Source organism: Pholis gunnellus (genome assembly GCF_910591455.1).
Source record: "Pholis gunnellus genome assembly, chromosome: 23".
Lineage (NCBI taxonomy): Eukaryota > Metazoa > Chordata > Actinopteri > Perciformes > Pholidae > Pholis > Pholis gunnellus.
Genome location: NC_136550.1, coordinates 16,385,981 through 16,405,452, shown reverse-complemented (window position 1 = coordinate 16,405,452; position 19,472 = coordinate 16,385,981). Strand labels below are relative to the sequence as shown.

General features: G+C 40.6%; 2 protein-coding genes across 4 annotated transcripts; one reads left to right on the top strand and one right to left on the bottom strand.

Annotated features, from left to right (window-relative positions):
* Positions 1–4,625: 4,625 nt before the first annotated feature.
* On the bottom strand, positions 4,626–18,988 carry zcchc4 (zinc finger, CCHC domain containing 4). The gene is made up of 13 exons (XM_079184950.1): positions 18,859–18,988; positions 18,374–18,492; positions 18,208–18,290; positions 17,722–17,994; positions 15,891–15,971; positions 11,128–11,200; positions 10,905–11,055; positions 9,973–10,073; positions 8,781–8,902; positions 7,663–7,738; positions 7,530–7,581; positions 7,273–7,417; positions 4,626–7,157 (listed from the first exon to the last, which is right to left on the bottom strand). Exons 1-13 carry the CDS (start codon positions 18,944–18,946, stop codon positions 7,034–7,036), a joined length of 1,488 nt encoding a protein of 495 aa, XP_079041076.1. The 5' UTR covers positions 18,947–18,988; the 3' UTR covers positions 4,626–7,033.
* LOC306714809 (uncharacterized protein) lies at positions 11,434–15,909 on the top strand. Of its 3 annotated transcripts, none has more exons than XM_079184949.1 (7): positions 11,434–11,506; positions 11,932–12,141; positions 14,135–14,230; positions 14,378–14,614; positions 14,703–14,722; positions 14,811–14,941; positions 15,174–15,909. In XM_079184949.1, exons 2-7 carry the CDS (start codon positions 11,941–11,943, stop codon positions 15,770–15,772), a joined length of 1,284 nt encoding a protein of 427 aa, XP_079041075.1. In that variant the 5' UTR covers positions 11,434–11,506; positions 11,932–11,940; the 3' UTR covers positions 15,773–15,909. The 3 variants fall into 3 exon arrangements, with proteins under 3 accessions (XP_079041075.1, XP_079041073.1, XP_079041074.1); XM_079184947.1 differs by having other exon boundaries at positions 14,811–14,998; XM_079184948.1 differs by having other exon boundaries at positions 11,468–11,506; positions 11,939–12,141; positions 14,811–14,998.
* Positions 18,989–19,472: the final 484 nt, after the last annotated feature.

The following is a 19,472-nucleotide window of genomic DNA, read 5'->3' as shown; positions in this document are numbered from 1 at the left end:
CAGGCCAAGAGAAGGCCAAAAGTGGATTTTGTGAAAGTATACATAGTTTCAAAGATTTTCTTCAAAAAAGTGCCTCAGGACTGTGTATTTCACAGTTTCATGACATTTTCATCAATATCTGCTGTTTTCAGCACCTTACTGCCTAAAGATGCAGTTTTCATTTTGTATGCCCTCAAAAGACGATTCAGGCTAAGAGAAGGCCAAAAGTGGATTTTGTGAAAGTATACATAGTTTCAAAGATTTTCTTCAAAAAAGTGCCTCAGGACTGTGTATTTCACAGTTTCATGACATTTTCATCAATATCTGCTGTTTTCAGCACCTTACTGCCTAAAGATGCAGTTTTCATTTTTTATGCCCTCAAAAGACGTTTCAGGCTAAGAGAAGGCCAAAAGTGGATTTTGTGAAAGTATACATAGTTTCAAAGATTTTCTTCAAAAAAGTGCCTCAGGACTGTGTATTTCACAGTTTCATGACATTTTCATCAATATCTGCTGTTTTCAGCACCTTACTGCCTAAAGATGCAGTTTTCATTTTTTATGCCCTCAAAAGACGTTTCAGGCTAAGAGAAGGCCAAAAGTGGATTTTGTGAAAGTATACATAGTTTCAAAGATTTTCTTCAAAAAAGTGCCTCAGGACTGTGTATTTCACAGTTTCATGACATTTTCATCAATATCTGCTGTTTTCAGCACCTTACTGCCTAAAGATGCAGTTTTCATTTTTTATGCCCTCAAAAGACGTTTCAGGCTAAGAGAAGGCCAAAAGTGGATTTTGTGAAAGTATACATAGTTTCAAAGATTTTCTTCAAAAAAGTGCCTCAGGACTGTGTATTTCACGTATTCCTCAGGTAGTATTGTTCCCTCTGATATGAATAATATTTGAATGGCCTGTACTCTTGAGTGTGTGGCGGAATGCGTGTTTTAGCTGAATTGATTTTGACTTTCTGCATTGTTCGTTAATGCCGCCGCATCCCGTCATGCGGGTATTCATGTATCTGCACTCAGTGTATTTGTAGGTGTTGTGAAGAATTACAGTATTAAGAAGTATTAGTAGTAGAATTTATAGCACCCTTAGTGGTGAATAGAAGTGTCACAATAATAAAATGTAAAATATGTTAAGGAGTAACAATATATTTACTAAAGAATGAATTATATGTTTGTAATATGTTTACATGAAGGATATTATATGTTACAGTATATTGACACATTGAATGTATTGAAATCATGAAAGTATAATCACTGGAGGATTTAAACACTGTGAAGAATAGCCTTCAGGGAAAGTTAGGGATTATTCAAGGCGAGGCTTTTCAGAGACAGGGGAGGAGAAGCTGAGACAACTGATGAGAAGCAGAGACTGCCATCAGACAACAGGAGAGGACTCCTGGGTAAGACCATGCGGCCGCAGGTCAGAGGTGACGTCAGAGGGAGCCTGGCCACAGAGATGACCAGCGGATCGATGAAGGAGGGGTCAGATCAATCGGAAACCAATCACTGACCCCGGATGACGGCCTTTGTGTTTTGCGACAGGTTTCGGACGCTTTCCGACCATCAAAGAACATAAAAAGAATGTTTGAGAGAGCATGCTTGAGTTCACGGCAGATCTGTTTTTCAGAACCCGGCCAGATCGGACCTGTGAGTGGAGTTGCACGTGGACTCATTTCTCGAGAATATTACCATGCATGGTGTATTTCAGATTGCATTTGTAAAACATTAGGTTGCATTTGTTAGCATCAGTTTGCATTGTTACCTTTGTGGTTGCAGTTGTATCTGCTATCTTTTTTATTAAATTACTATTTTTGACTTTAAATTGGATCCAGTTCGTTCTTGATTAGACTCCGTTGCTGAAAGTTAGCAGCGGCGAAAGTTTTGCAGCCTTCTCCCTCTCGTGAAGTTTCTGAAACTGAAATTAGCATCATTAAATTGACCCCTGCTAGTTTTTCGCAAACAACGGAAGCCCCAGAGCAATGAGCGGGAAAGAAGCTCACATCAATTAACATAGAGGCCGGCATGTAGAATGAACTGAGGGAGAGAACTGTGTTACTCACATATAAAGTACATAGGGCAGAAGATTCATGACCTGTAACGTGTGCGTAATTCAAAGCAGTGTGGATAGTACATGAGAGCAGAATCTAATGATGGTTGCTTAGCATGGTTTTAATTGGGCTTTTTATCACTGCTTGTTTATGAGTCAACATATCAAACGTAGACAATGATTGAACTGCTTTACACTGAAAGGTGCTGCATTTGTTAAATAAGAGAGTCATCTTATAACTTGAAGATTTATAGTGTTTTCACCCTATGATGGTGAAATTTTAGAATTGCCTTATTCAGCATTCAGTTGTACTTCGCTCCACCCTCTTGTGTCACTTCCGGTTGCAAAAAGACAAGATGGCGACGACCATTAACCAAGATGGTGGCAGCCGCAATGACAAACTTAAAACTTAAAAACGACAGTACACAAACCAATGGGCGACGTCATTTTTAGTACAGTACATCCGTTTTGTATATACAATCCATGGACGTATCGGTGTACAACCATTTAGGATTGTCAATCAAATGTTTTACCATGTTTCTTTCAAATGTCAACTTTCATCTCAGACTGTGAAAAGGAGCTTTTAGTCTGACATGGTGTTCATGTTATCCGTTTTCAGTTTGGAAGGGTTTGTTATTTAGCCCTAACCCAGGGGTCGGCAAACTTTACTAGCCAAAGAGCCATTTTGCCCTATTTTTTTGCTATTTTATCTGTAATAACAATATCAAAACTCTTATGAAGAGGAGAAAAAAACTTGCTCAGTTTGCTGCAGCAGTTGAGAAATCGCTCTTTTTTGCTCATCTCCAGCTTGATACTTTTCAGCAAATGCTGTGTGCTTGTTCTGGAAGTGACTTTCAACATTACATTTTTTATTGTTTGCCAATTTCTCGCCATATTTCAAGCATACAGGTAAACCAGCATTGTGACTTTTCTTTTTTTGGATGTATCCATTGATACTGTAACCGAGGGTTAATGTTTCACCTATACTTTAAAATAATAAAATAATAAACATGGGGCTCCGTAATCGGCGCCAAGATGGCAGCAACTTTATTCAATTCTCCCACACTTCACCAGAACCTCTTATTCTTCTTCCGTCTCACCCTCCACAATAAAAGCACCAAACACATACACAGGACCACTGCTTCCTAGAGAGCTCTTAATGTGCTCACCATAATAGCTTACAATAGTTTACCGAGGGCGGGGGTCTGCAAATCCTAATTAGCCATCAGCAGGGAAAAGCGCTTGACAGCGACGTAATAGGATGTGACGCACACTTTAGTTGACAAACTATTAAAATGTTTTTATTTTGGCGGCGTTACCAGACCTACTGAGCGGACGCCTGAAGTCAGTTAGCGGCTTTGAGGAGGGCGGACACAAAACGGAGGACTTTTCTTATTATTGTTTCTTAAATATTGTGAAGTCCACACACAAACTATAAAGGAACTAAACATTGATTGCTCTCCAGAACGACAGAGACTCCAGTCATCAGCAGAGCTAGAGTGAGAGATGTGTGTTGACCTCATTTTTTGATCCATAATCTAGTAAACTTTTATGTGTAAGTGTTCATTTTAAAGTAAATGTGAGAGAACTGCGGTCAAGTCAGCAGACACTCAGATCTCCGTGGTCAACTCAGCAGACACTTACATTTTAGTGCGCCTATACGCTAAAACCTACGGTAAACGCGTTCAAACGGCACAGATCGGGAGCGAACGAAGGACTTTGCAAAGTTAGCGGAAAGATTAATGAGAGACATCTTTCGGTTTTCTACAGACGAACATCTGGTTTTCAAAATAAGATTCCAACAAAGTATACATATTGCATAATGGAAATAAGATTAAATGAATTATATTCACATTAAGTATAAAAAATGTTACCTGAGTTAAAGAGAAAATATGTGTGTGTGAAGTGTCTGATTTGAGGGTTGCTGGAAATTAATAATACCTGACTGACAGTTAATTAACATATTTTACTAAGCAAAAACTGAACTGAATTTGTATCTTCAAATGGCAGAATTCTGAAATTTTTTATGCGCTATAAAAATGTTTTTCTCAGTAATTCCAGACAATGACTGATGTATATGTAATCAAGGCATCGTTGACTCCACCCATACAGAAAATCAGACATTTTTACTGTACGAATTAAGAGATATTGCAAAGCAAATGTCATACATTTGTACAGAGGAAATATCTAATAACTAAATCTATGAAGTTTTATAAAAAGTATTTTATCAATAATTCCAAAAAATGACTGATAAATATGTGTTCATGACATCTCTAACTATACTTATACTGAGAAGAACATCTGACTCCACCCATGTAGAAAATACATTTTTTTTACTGTACCAATTAAGAGATATTTCAAAGTAAATGTCATACATTTGTACCAAGAAAATATCTAATAACCAAATATTTGAAGTGTTATAAAAAGTATTTTCTTAATAATTTCAGACAATGACTAGTGCATATGTGTTCATGACATCTCTAACTATACTTATACTGAGAATAAAATATTTTTACTTTCCCAATTAAGAGATTTTCCAAAATAAAAGTTCTTCTTTTGAACGTTCAAAAAAAAGCTAATTTCTTAATATTTACGGTGCTATAAAAAGAGTTTTTTAATAATTCCAGATAATAACATGCATATATGTTCAGGACATTGTTGACTCCACCCATACTGAAAATGAGACATTTTTACTGTACCAATTAAGAGATTTTTCAAAGTCAAGTCCTAAATAAGTACAGTCAAAAAAGCTAATATGTCAATATTTGATGTACTCTAAGAATATATTTCTTAATAATTCAAGACAATGGCTGATGCATATATGTTCAGGACATCTGTCCATAATGTAATAATCAGCACAATGTAAGAAAACCATGATCACATAACATAACTGTTTTGAGAATAATCATTTATTACTTTATGAGAAAATTGATACATTATAAATTAAGTCAAAAAGTTTTAGTTAGAGTTGCTACAAGATGAAAACAGCAATGAAACATTTGGTGAAAGCATATTAAAGATCGGAAACATGGATAAAGCCTGCATTTCTGGAGAAACATCTAAAATGACTAAACAGCATGTAACCTCGGTCATTATCAAGAATATGCGGTTCATTTTCCCTTTTTTTAGATTCAGTGTGACAGCTGTTCCCCACAGGTTCTTTACCTATTTTATGTACAAATATTAGACGGAGTTATATAGCTATTAATTGTTACAGTAAAAATTATTGTTTTTTGTAGGGTTGTAGTCAAACTTGTCATGAACACATGCACTAGTCATTGTCTGGAATTATTAAGAAAACTCTTTTTATATACCTCAAATATTCAGTTAATGGATATTTCTTGGAACAAATGTTGGACATTTACTTTAGAAAATCTCTTAATTACTACAGTAAAAATGTTTCATTTTCTGCATGGGTGGAGTCAGAGATGTCCTCAACACATATACATCAGTCATTGTCTAGACTTATTGAGAAACATATTTTTTTATATTTAATATTACATTTTAAAACACTTCAACTATTCAGTTATTAGATATTTTGTCGGTAGAAATGTATGACTTTTACTTTGAAATATTTCCTAATTGGTACAGTAAAATGGTCTGATTTGCAGTATGGGTGAAGTCAACCATGCCTTGATTACACATACATCAGTCATTGTATGGAATTATTGATATCTCAAATTTGTGATATTAGCCTTTTTTGTCCTGAACATATATGCATTAGTCATTGTGGGGAATTATTGAGAAAAACAATTTTATAGCACCAGAAAAATTTCAGAAATTTGCCATTTGAAGATACAAATTCAGTTCAGAGTTTTTGCTTAGTAAAATATCTTAATTGACGGTCAGTCAGGTATTATCAATTTGAATATCTTTCCAGCAACCCGCAAATCAAAGAATAAAGACACTTTACGCACAATTTAGGTGTATTTTCCCTTTAACTCACGAGATGCAGGTAACATGTTTTATACTTAATGTGAATATAATTCATTTAATCTTATTTCCATTATGCAATATGTATACTTTGTTGGAATCTTATTTTGAATGTTCGTCTGTAGAAAACCGGAAGTTATGTACAATTGTAGTTTAAAAAAAAAACTTTTTACTCCCTGATTTGAATATCTGCTAGGCTCTTGTCCTATAAGGAGAGGTAAAATAATCTATTTACTCAGTTTTTGTTTCAAAACAGCGTCAATGACTAAATGAAACATGTCAAATCTGTGTAAGATCATCTCTGCTTTCATGTGTTTTTATGTTCCATCTTGAATCCTTAATGTTTCAGTGTAAATTGAATATGCCAGACCGGACACCCATGTGCCGTCCTCTTTGTTTACCTTTTTTACATCTCCTGCTTCCATGCTTCCACTAGTAACCGTGTTTCATGATAAATGTTCTGAATTGAGTGTAACTCCCTTGGGCAAAGTTAGCAGAAATGCAGACTTACGGAAAGTGTTCATAAAGGGCTCAAAATGTCTGAGAGTCCTCAAAACACTCGATGATCTGACAGTGGGACAGAACTAAACCCTCACAGACTTTGCGGGATTGTACCTCAATGTCTGTAAAGCCTTGAGTGTGGAGATTCGGATTGGACCTAATGCTGCCGTGTCTGCTGGATTTGTAACTAAACTAATACTTTATAAGGTTAATATGTCAGATGTTGTTTACAGCTTGTTCTGCTGGCCCCAAAATCAATGAATGCAGATGTAATTTGTTTAACTTTTGTTGAAATACGTATACTAGAAGAAAATAGGCAAAGGGTTAATATTTAGAGAGGAAATGAGTTGTGTTATTTTTGTAAAATGTAAAAAGGCTGCTTTATACAGAAAATAAATACCAACTTTGGGTGTGTATACATTTCAATGAAAGAAAACAAAGATAAATTATCCTTTTATGTTACTTTTTAATCTACGACACTTGCTAACACTGTTAAGAATAGTATTCAAGTTTATATAAAATAACTCGCTTGTGATTGCACAGCTGACGAGAGACTGCATGAATGCTGAGTTCACTTAGACAGAGCAGCGAGCTTCTTTGCTCTGCGAGCTGCTCCAGACTTCCTCTTAGCTTTAGGCTTCAACAGGGGACGATGGGATACATGTTTGCCTCCAGTCTTGGCATTGGACCGATGGCTGGAGGGGCGAAACACAGACAGACACACCGACGTAGAAGAACAAGTTAAGACGAGTAAATATTGAATGTTATTGGCACATTGACGGAGTCCAAAGAGTGAGCCCAAACACTCACCTGATCCTGTGTGTGTCTTTGAGAGGACACGCTTTGCGTTTGTGCTCCAGGCTGCCACAGTTGAAGCAGCCCTCCTGTCCTTCACCGTGTCCACATGGGTGGTCTGGAAGGGCACAGCGGCCACAGCACTGGCAGTGTCTCCAGGCTTAGAGGGAGGACAAAGAAACACGCACATTAATCGGAGACAACAGATAAAGTGGTGTGACGACTTTTGCTAGTCTTGACAAGTAGTGTCCAATGTGTAGACATTTACGTACATGGTTTCACACATTTCTCACATATAGAGCAGTGCTTCCATTCTCGGCCATCCTGGAGACACAGAGGGAAGCACAAGTTGTAACTTATGTCTTCATTAGAGACAGCAGAATGTATGCAGTTGTGGTTTTATACCTTGGATGGACAGACGTTGCATTTAGCACAGTGCTTGTTGAGGGACAACACAAATCTCTGACACACGGAGCAAAATCTAAAAGGAGGAAGAGAAGAGAACAAACATGGTTCTTACAGCGAGTTACATCTGAAATGTGCCCCTGATGGAGGATTGACATTTGGCATCGAAAGCTTCGTCAGATTGTTCATTTTATCTTTGATAGTAAGTCATAACTTACTTTAAAGTTGTTGTATTTTGCTTGTGTTATAACAATCTTAAACAGCTGTTGGGCTGGTTTAGTTTAATAAACAAAAGAGTGTGCACTGTCTCTACCAAATTTCACATTTCTAAAAGTATGGAAACGGTATCATTACCATCAGTGCCAGCATGTGGCTGGTGATGATACCTTTTAATATTGTGTAATAGCTGTGCAGAACAAAATAAGCATTAATAAGGACAGGGAAGTCCTCCGTTTTGTGTCCATCACCCTCCCTAAAGCTGCTAACAGTGACTTCAGACGTCCGCTCCGTAAGTCTGATAACGCCGCGGGACACGCCGCTCACTAATCGCTGCTTCCTCCGTAATAATGCAGACTTTAACTGAACAACAGCTGCTAGTAAAGACAACATGGTCAGTAACACCTGTAATCAGTTGTCCATGTTGAATTAACCTGGTAGTCGATCGGTAATCAAGGCTGTTGTTGTTTGTGAGCTTCCGGGTATGGGTCACGTGATAGGGGTGTGAAGAACCAGGGAAGTACAGTCGTGACTGCTAAGAACCAATCAAGTAGTGAATGCGGGTGTGGGAGAGAATAGACCAGACCCCAGCAAAGGTCAATTATGTCTGGAGTGTGCCATCTAGTGGGATCAACTGAAACGCCGGGTATTGCAGGAAAAAAGCAAAATTAATTCGGTCTTTACTATAATTTGGACAATTTTGTACCAATATTTGACGGGCCGGGTTAAAAAGCCCAACGGGCCGTAGTTTGCCCATGCCTGTTCTAGACAGTGCTCTCTGGTGACACTGTTTCTATGTTACCTCAAACATACCTTTACCTTCTGTACTGAAATGTGCCGTCATTAATCGTCCGACATGTTCATCTATACTGAATTATGGGAGATTATCAGTGTGTTGATACCTGTAGCCCTCATCTTTGGGCAGGACAACGTCTCTGGGTGAAATGTTAGTGAAGAGTCTGACAGGAGACTGCTTCCTGCCCGTCTTCCCATGTTTGTACAGAGGATGGTTGTCATAGTCCACCTGGAAACAAACCAAATACTGGCTAATCGTTTATAGTCCACAAGGAAGAATTGTGTCCCGTAAAAAGAAGCATAGTTACTTTACAGTCTAATAACATTTACACATATCAATTAAAAAGGAGATCGGAGGATAGTTAAATAGTCTTCGAGGATTACTGAGACAATCCACTACACTATTCCATTTCATAATCGCCCAAAATCTCACTGCATTATACAAAAGGTAGCCAAGTCAATATGAATGTATCAAGAAAGTAAATTGCATGTTTTTCCGCAGACGTTTCTCATTATGTTCATCACTGCCACGGTGTCGACACAGTGAAACGCAAGGCTCTCCTGGTGTATGAACAGTGAACCTGATAGCATGACGGGCTTCTTCTTGGGTTTGACTGATGAATGATAATCACCAGTTGTTCCCTGGAAGAAGTCTAGCCATCTTGAACTTGACAGTAGGGATGGCATAATGCCAGAAATGTCGTAGTCGATACCAATTCCAGGGAAATACTCGGGTTTTATACCCAAATAGTTACCAGGGTAAAAAACTAAATATACGCTTCAAGCTAGTTTTAGGAAGTTAAACAAGTCATAAGTCCCTCTCTAATATCTACTTCATGTGGCTGTGAAAACATCTGGAATATTCAAGTTCATATTGATGACATTTGAACACATCATGATCATTTTATAATTTACCTTCATCTAATACTCTTTTATCTAAACAGAACTTGACCTTATAATGTAACTCAATACAACATCTGTTAACGTTAACTGTTAGCTCCTGAAGACTGGCTGCTAACAGCTAACGTCATTAGCATTCCTCATGATTTCAACACAGATTTGGTAGTTCAGTTATCAGGGAAAAGATAGTGAGTTTACAGCGTCCCTTCAGATTTATTCTTGAATGAAAAAGGGTCCCTCCTATTGTAGTGCATATTTCCTGACAGTAAAGCTCCAAAGCTAAGTATGTCTGTATCAATCAATCAATCAATCAATCAATCAATCAATCAATCAATCAATCAATCAATCAATCAATCAATCAATCAATCAATCGGTACAAGTGATGCATTGGCACTTTACCTGGTAGTCCAACATGGTGCATGAGGGGAGACACTCCAGGATGCGAGGCTCAAAGAAATACGGGAAAATCCACATCATGGGAATGTCAGTGTTACTGCAGTCTGCACACAACACCTGGAAGTTAGCTTCAAACACTGCATGCTAGCATTCATTTAAAACAGACAATAATTAGCAGAATCATTCAAATATTTGAATGTTATTAGTTGTTATAAGAGGTCAAAGCAGCATAAATCTAAATTGTTATAGACAGTGGATTCAATAACTATGTGTAACGTGACGAACCCAGAGGATTATCAACCGACTCTGCAGTTTTCCTCATCTCTACAGAGCTTTTTAGCCTCTTCCAGCTCATTGTTTTGGTTTACTGTTGGTTCAGTGATAAACACACTGTCCTCTACCTGCTCAGCCTGAAACGGCACACACAGAGTTAGAGACTAGCTGGTGAACATTGTGGAGCTTTTAGTAGCTAAAGAGACAGATAACTGTCTCAGGAGTTGGTGGAGACCAAACCAGAGCTAAAAGGAGGGTGAATTTTGGCGCGACTTCAAACGAATGCTAAGGTTTGTTCCCTTCTGCTAGAATGTATAGATAACCAACTGTTTGCAAACTAATTATTGCAATATCATCTTTATACAATGACGTGTCAATTCTGGGTTTACAGCATGTTCTACTGCCATCTGCTGGCCAGAAAGAAATGGACTCTGCTTTAAATACAAGTGACCCAAAAAAGTGTTTCCATGTTTTTTAGCTGTTGTATTTGGTATATAGTATTCACACTTCAATGTCCTCCATGTTTTACTGTTTTAAGCTGCCTTACTGCAAAAAGAATGTCCTCTCGTGGAGCCACAAAGATCAGTGCTAAATATACCATGGAGCTGAACGGTCATTCAGAAATATATGGAGAAAAAAAGACACTCCACCGTGACACTCACCAGAACTCCGCAGCTTGCTCCATGTGTGTGAGATCAGAGAGAAGCTGCTGGCCAGAGGCTTCACCAGGCCACCGAACGGAGGGTCGGCCACCATCACCACCTTCTGGCTGTCACACTCAGTGAGGAAAGCCTGCAGCACTGCACCGGAGGCCTGGCAAGACAAGAGGCTGTATCACACTGAACTGGAAGGCAAACATATGAAACACAGGAGTTTAACTCTTACCTCTCCATCAAATAAGTGATGGTTGAACATGTTGTAGTGACAGAATTCATCCTGGCTGTAGAACTGAGTGTATCTGAAACATTATGAAAAAAAACATATGTTGTGTTATTCAGCATTGAACTTTCAACATTCAGACAACTTTCACATGAGTTCTGTTTCCTTTGTAACAGGAGGCTGAAAAAAAACAGAGCATGTTTGAACTTATCTGCTGTACGTGCACACAAAGTTGGCAAACACAGTGGATCCTGAAGTGTGTATCCAGGTAACAGAGAGGTGACTGCAGGCTGAAGCTTGTAACACAGAACACACCCTCTGTACTTCTACACTGCACATTCTTCACAGAAACACACAGCGGAGACGCAGCGCAAAGACACCGCAGGTAAGAAACGCTAACACATTTAGTCATGCTAAAAGAATACAATGGGACCATTTGTGAATACGCATCATGAATATATTGCTGTTACAGCATGCAGAGGTCTAAAAGTTCCCAGTAACCAGAGAACTGTCGACTGTAACAAACATGGTATTTTGCAACTGTATATGCATAATATGACAAAATTGAATGCTCAACATACAGGAAGCTGTGAGATTGACTTTGTGTTTCAGTGGTTTTGTTTTGGTTAATCTGCAGAGAAAAATAGATCATGTCCTAAACAAGGCTATGGAAGAAAGCTTGGCATGGACTCAAAACCCTGAAGAACTGGTTTACTCTGAAAACACAGCTAAAGCACATAAACAGGAAATGCTTTGGAGAGTGCAAACGGTGAAAATCTGCTGGTAGAGGTTCAATATGCGTTTGTTCAGTACACAGAAATGGCAGAACAAGAGGCTTCATCTGTTGGTAATGGTCAGTCAGCACACAGTGGTCTCGCTGCACCCTCTGCAGGCAGCAACAGTGTACTGCAGGACAGACTGAGCTTCACCCTACTGGACTCCAACAGCGACAGTGTTCAGCCTTTCCCCCGTTCTCCAAAACTACAGAGGAAGATAGCCAGTGCTGGACAGCCCTCTCGGGTACCTACCACACCCACACACACCCACACCCACACCCACACCCACACACACACACAGAAGGTGTAGATGGCCCCTCCCGCCCCCCTTGAAGGTCAAGTTAATTTTGTTTAATTTTATTTATGTTATTTACACAACGGAATGTCATTGCTGTCTCTACATGGTCGCACGTTAACAATTCTCCTCTGCTCTCTGTATCGCGCAGGGCGGAGTTCCGCCCCGATCCGCGCGCACCTATGTGTGCGCGCAGTCGCTCTCCTGCGAGTAGCACACCCCCCCAAAGCTGTAAACCTAGGGGAAACACTGCTCAGTGATGTAGCCAAATATAACATTCTGACTGCAGGATGCAGAATATATTGAAGACATTAGCTACAAACCTAACTACAGCTGAAACCAAGAGTTGATTCATTAATAAGTCAATCAACAGAATAGTATTAGTCAGTAATGATTTTAGTAATCGATTCATTGTTGAGGTAAACATTCACTGGGCTTTCTTTGACATCTTTTACAGTAAACTGAATATATGTATTGACTGTTTTCTTTAGTTGCCAAAAGAAACTATTAGACGATTAGTCAATCAACAAAGTATTAATCAGCAACTATTTCAAATAAACGTTTAAGGCATAATTTAGGGGCAGAAATATAGCTGGTTCCAGCTTCTGAAATGTGAAAATGCTTTTCTTTGTCTTATATGATAGTAAACTGCTTGTTTACTATCATACTGCTCATGCTTGAAGTAGCATCATTCATATGAAATTTTTTGCAGATTGAATAATGTACCTTCGAGTTATAACAACTTTATTGTTCATGCCGAATGAGGCAAAATGGCCGCCACGCCACGTCAAGGTTCTTCAATGAAAACTCACGAATTTGATACCTTTTCATCAAAAAGGTCTGAAGAGTAAATTTGAGGTTGATCCCATTAATTCTGTAGGAGTTTGTTAAAGTACAAAGGCTGAAAACTGCGAAAAGTGACAAAAAAGCTCAACATGGCAGGTTTACTGTAGCGCCCCCTAGTAGTTTAATGAAATGAAATTGTCAGGGTATGTTACAGGTTGCGATGTGCACATATGCTGCAAATTTGGTGATTTTAGGACAAATGGCTGAGAAGTTACAACTGATTACAGGCGATGCTGACCTTGTTGTCTTTACTAGCAGCTATTGTGCTGTTAAAGTCTGCATTATTACGGAGGAAGCAGCTGCTATTTGAGCGATCAGCGAGCGGAGTGTCCATCGGCATTATCAGACCTATGGAGCGGCCGTCTGTAGTCACGGTTCGCAGTAAATGCTATTCAGTAGGACAGATAGTTAAGCCACCAGCAGAGCTACGAGTGAGAACAGACACCACCGAGGAAACGAGTTGACCACATTTATGGACTCATAATCTAGCAAACTGTTACGTGTAAGTGTTGATTTTAAAGTAAATTTGATATTTGATATGTGAGAGAGAGAGAGAGAGATAGAACAAGACCTGCAGCGTTGTAACTAAGTCTGAAAAATAAAACTTCTAAAACTTTCCACGAACTGTGTCTGTTTGAGTTCATAGAGGAAGATTTTAGAGAAGATCTTAAGTATCAAACACAACCTTTAATTATTAAAGACTACTTTATTTCTCTGTCGTATTTTTTTTAAACTAAGCAACCAATCTACTTCCTGTTTACATCGACACCCACGCGCATGCCCAGTGTACGTGAAGAGTCATGTGATATTCGTTTTCAGGCATGTTAGTATGGATGGAGAAAACGGTGCTGAAACGCTGTGTGGACGGAGATCGTTTTTGTTTGAAAATGGAGTAGTATGGATGTAGCCTGAATATCTTTGGGTTTCCAACAACAAGACATTTGAACGGGAGCTTGAGGGAATTTTATGACATTTATGTTTTCAGAACTAATTCATTTCATCAAGAGACAGTGTAGTTTCTAGTCCACATTGTTCATGAGGTTAAAGCTGAAAATAATGTACACTCATGCCAGCAAGCACTGATGTAATTCTGCAGGAGCAGCTGTCCAGACAGATGGAGGAGCTGCAGGCAGAGCAGTCCAGGACTGAGGCTCACATCCAGTCTCTGAAGAAACGCAAGGCTGATCTCTCTGTAAGTATGGACCAGAGGCTCTCAATACTTAAAGTGGACACCATACACAGTTATCAGACCACCAACAAGGAGGAGTGTAAATAAATAGATGACGTGTATTGATCTGGATGTGTGTTCAACATGTGGCCCTCATGCTCCTCCCTGAAGACGAGCACAGAGGTGATGAAGCAGCAGGTTCGAGAGGACTTCGAGAACATGCGGCGTGTCCTGAAGCAGGACGAGCAGGCCGTCCAGGACTATCTGGAGCTGGACTTGAGGCAGACCAGGACCAGACTGGACCAGGTTCTGAAGAACTGGAAACACCACCAGGACCAGGTCGCCAAGAGCATCGGCAGCATCCAGAGAGCACTGAGCACCGGCCCGGCGGCAGAGGAAAAAAGGAAGGTCCGCGGGCCGACACTGTTTAAAAACACAGTCACTCAAGTATTTTCCTGCTGTTTTAATCTGTATTTTGTTTTTGTCTCATCTCAAGGGTCAGTCTGACAATCTGAGGTAAAACACTGCACCATTAGACAAAGTGCTGTACAGCTCTGCTGCAGACCTCTCTGTCCCATTATAATCGCTGTGATCTCGCTCCCAGTCCTAAGAAGCCAGATGCCTCTGAGAAGGAAATCCGACTGAATGAAGAGAGATTTGAAAGGCTCCTAAAAACATTATCCTCCATCTCCAAACAGCTGAAAGCTCAGCTGCAGAGGAAGGCTCTCCTGTTAGGTATTGAGGCCATCAACTCTCCACGAGCTAACTCATTCATGGCAGCAGGCTGTTATAGTGAGTGTGGTTCATTAGAGTCATAAGTTACAAAAATGCCATCTCAGCTAGTAAATCTTGTAAATCCAATACTGCTAGGAAACATTGGCTGCAGGAACAGGTCAACAGTCACACTGATGCATGGCCAAAGGTCAAATGTCATCAACATACCTAAGGATTCTCTGTATATTTTCAGATTCATCCCCCATGGTGATTGACAGGCAGACTTGCCATAGCCAGATCACGGTGACCTCAGAGGGGCGGGGCATGTCCTTCTCCGGCTCTGCCCGCTCAGCGCCGGAGCATCCACTCCAGTTTGACAAGGTGTGCTGCGCTCTGGGCTCATCTCCCGTCACAGCCGGCCAGCGTTACTGGGAGGTGGATGTCCACTGCTGCTCCGCCTGGGCCGTGGGCGCCGCCTACGGCCGCCTGGAGAGGAAGGGCCGGGACAAGGACACCAAGCTGGGCCGTAACAGGAACTCCTGGTGCGTGGAGCTTCGCAACGGCCATTTGACTGCTTGGCACAATGACCGGCACGTAGCGTGCCAGGGCGTCGGGCAGACGCCGCTGGGAAAGGTGGGAGTGTGGGTTAGTTACGATAAGGGCCAGCTGGTGTTCTATGACGCAGACACCATGGCTGTCCTGCAGAGGTTCTCGGCGGCTGTGACGCCGGTGTTCGACCGGGCTCATCACCAGTTCACTGAGCCTCTGTACCCTGCCATGCGCTTCCTGAGACCACCGGAGAACCAGATGTGGCCCAATCACCTGGAGCTCAGTCACATCAGCACTCCATGATACTGCGGTCAAACTCCACATACAGTGATGGGGATTCTATCCCTCCATATAAATATAGCGTCACATCAGAGCAGCATTACAGTAGAAAATAATATGATTACAAATGAGACAAACCAACCTGAAGTCAATGTCCAGTAGCAGACTCTTCATTGGCTCATGTTTCTGCTCCAGGTTTCTCAACTTGATCAGCTCCTGAAGTCTGGCCCGAACAACAACAATCATTATGGAGTAAAACTTAGATAAAACACTGATTTCTATCTGTGTTTTAAATCTTAGTCATTTCACGATTTTGTTTCTTATGGCAGTCACTTAAACTTCTGTTTATTTTCTCTAAAATGGCATTGCTGCTCAGGCTGCACCGAACAGGCTGAAGCCTCAATGCTTCATTCATAATGTCGACGATAATATTCTAAAGCAACATTTGAGGGCTGCACTGTCTATTCATTCTGTTTACACCCGGTATTTCTGCACAGTTGCAGATAAACATCAGGCTACACTAATATTATTAGTATTATACTATATAGGGCTGCAACAACGAATCGATAAAATCGATAAAAATCGATTATCAAAAGAGTTGGCAATGAATTTCATTATCGATTCGTTGTGTCGCGCGATTATTACGCCACTCAATAAGTCGGAGATGTTTGAGTGTTCAAAGCAGGCCCGGTCGCCTGAATACCGCAGCTAGGAATAATGGAATAGGACTCTGGTTCTGTAGCTGACGCTGACCGGCGTATAAACGTTGCCATGACAACACCGGAAGTTGATTTACGCGATTTGTATTATTTTTAGTTTATTTCTGCAATTATAATACATTACATTTACTGCCATTTTGGGTACCTTGAGTTAAACTCGTAACCGTTTTGCCGTTGTTTTACTTATGATAGACGAGCTTTTGTTTTTGTAACATGACCATTAAACCGGAAGTTAAGCGGAGCCCAGAAAGATGAGAAATGGCGGGTGAAAACAGCAAACTTTTTCTTCCCCGTCTGTTATTCTACTGCTGGTCTACCAGGCGAACACAGTAAAGTTTATTCAGTTAACTCATTAAAGTACTGTTATACTTGTAGGTGATGAGAGACAAGAGTATTTGTTTCTTTGTTGTTTGTACATGAAGCTGTTTTGTGTCTTCTAGTTTTCCTGGTGTTCCATGAGAGGACAATAATAAACGTGAACATCAGTAAGAAGCGTGGACTCTTTTATGACCAGTGTGGCTACAGGTTCTATTTTGTGGGTTTTTCTCTGAACTGGGTCCATGATTAAGAGGGACGGCCGGGGGAACCTCACCCGGCCCGGACACGGCAAGGATTGACAGATTGATAGCTCTTTCTCCATTCTGTGGGTGGTGGTGCATGGCCGTTCTTAGTTGGTGGAGCGATTTGTCTGGTTAATTCCGATAACGAACGAGACTCCGGCATGCTAACTAGTTACGCGGACCCGTGCGGTCGGCGTCCAGCTTCTTAGAGGGACAAGTGGCGTTCAGCCGCACGAGATTGAGCAATAACAGGTCTGTGATGCCCTTAGATGTCCGGGGCTGCACGCGCGCCACACTGAGTGGATCAGCGTGTGTCTACCCTTCGCCGAGAGGCGTGGGTAACCCGCTGAACCCCACTCGTGATATTAGTCCATTTATTTTTTTTAATTATTACTTTAACAGCTCAGGGATGTTCGAGCAACCTGTTTGTGCACTTTCTGAAGATCTTTTGCACTGTGAATTTGCAGTGAGTTCTGTTTTTGAAAAAAGGGTTGGAAATTAATGCTTTTTTGTTTTTTTTATCCGATTCATCGATTAATCGAACAAATAATCGACAGATTAATCGATTATTAAAACATGGTTTCATCTCTCAGCCCCTTGTCTACTTTTTCAAAATGATGCAGTGGGTGGATTTAGGCTCCGCTTTAAATAAAGTGGTGGTATCTGCAAACGTAAAGCTCAATGTCTCCCTCACCTGGGTGTGCCCACACACAGCACCTTCCTGTATCCCAGACCAGCCAGGGTGTCCAGCAGAAAGTGGGAGCTGCGGTCGGTGAACAGGTACTGGGCGTTGCTCTTCTTGTTGTCCAGAGGACGCAGCAGCACACTGGGCCTCCTCAGCTGATCCGTGGAGACGGCCGTGGTTCTGTGAGAGGAGTGGGCCTCGTGCTCTCCTGGCAGGAGCAACATCTGGCAATCCTGACAGAACTTCTTCTCATCCAGTGGGAGGGAGGAAAACTTTCTAAACCTGAGGGACAAATTACAGACCTTTGAGAAAATAAGCTCACTTTATGTTTGGGGGTTCAATTTGACATTACAACCATTTGAATCCTGTTAAAAGTCAGCCTACAGTGAATTCAATCGTATAATGTTATAAACAGAGACAATAATACAAACGCAAGTAAATCTGTGGACCGAGCAGTTAAAGATACATGGTCCACATTGTCAGTTGGCTTCTTACCTGCTACAGTTCTCCTGCTGGGTGAACACAGGTCTCTTTGACTGGTTCTCTGCTTCTCTGGCCAAAAGCCTGGCCTCCGACACCTTCAGAGCAAATGAAACCATTGGATCGCTCAGGTATCTTGTGTTAGAAGTTGTTAGAAGTGACAGAATTCCAGTGAGCCTACCTTTTCTTCCTCCCACTGGAAGAAGTTGCAGTCTTTTCTGTCTCGACAGGCGGAGCAGGCATAAAACCTCCTGCCTTTCTCCCCTCCTTTGCCAACTTTCTCAAAAAGCAAAGTTGGACCTGGCAAAACACACCTGACAACATGACTGTTACTGTGTTAAAAGTGAAGCTCGGTGCTTCTTCAAAATTGAGCCACACTCTGTGGGTGGCTGATTTAAGCTGGTACCCTGAAGTTTACACAAACATTCGTAACAGATGGGGCATGATTAGCTCCAACACGGCTGAATATTAGGTCTGTCACACTACACCCTGGCTTGGAATATAAAGTGACATTGTACTGCAATGGGAGCTGTTTTGTGTGCGACACAATTTAAAAAGACACATACATATAATGTCCTTGTATTCAAAATGTGCACATATAAAACAAACATGGAGGATATACTAAAGCTAAGTACTGCTCGTATTAACACCATGAGTGAGACTTACCGTGCGGACAACATGGCGCTGGTTTACCGTCTGCTGAGGGAATCACTTCTATTCCAAAACTCTCGTCGTTAGCTTCGCTAACCTCCATGTCGCTAGAAGGTTAATGTTACTAGTTTACACTTTACTTTTTAACACACGAGCTCAGCCTGACATGTGGAAGCCATGCCGTTTGTAGAAGTCGCATAGATTTGACGTCATGAACACGTTGTCGCAGTAAAAATCACAAATAAATAAACGAAAACAAAACATCACCTTCTTTTTTTGTAAGTAAAGTATAACTACATTGTAATGTAGATTTGTTTTTCATTGCAGATTTCAACAGGAAATATATATATTTCTGTTGATAGAAGTATGTGAAGTTTATCCATTAAAAATAGAGAAATTGAGAAACATTGAGACATCTGCAATGAAAGACAAAGAAAATGATACATGATTCATTAATTTCTTCGCGATAGAAATAGAGAGAGAGCACGTTGTTTGGCAAGTCCCCGGATCACATCATCATAATAGAAATCAATAGATAAAATCAAAAAAATGATACATAGCAAACTCCATCCCCATATGAAAAGGGTAGGCTCAGTTAATGAAGACGTTTTTTCTTCGAAATATGGTTT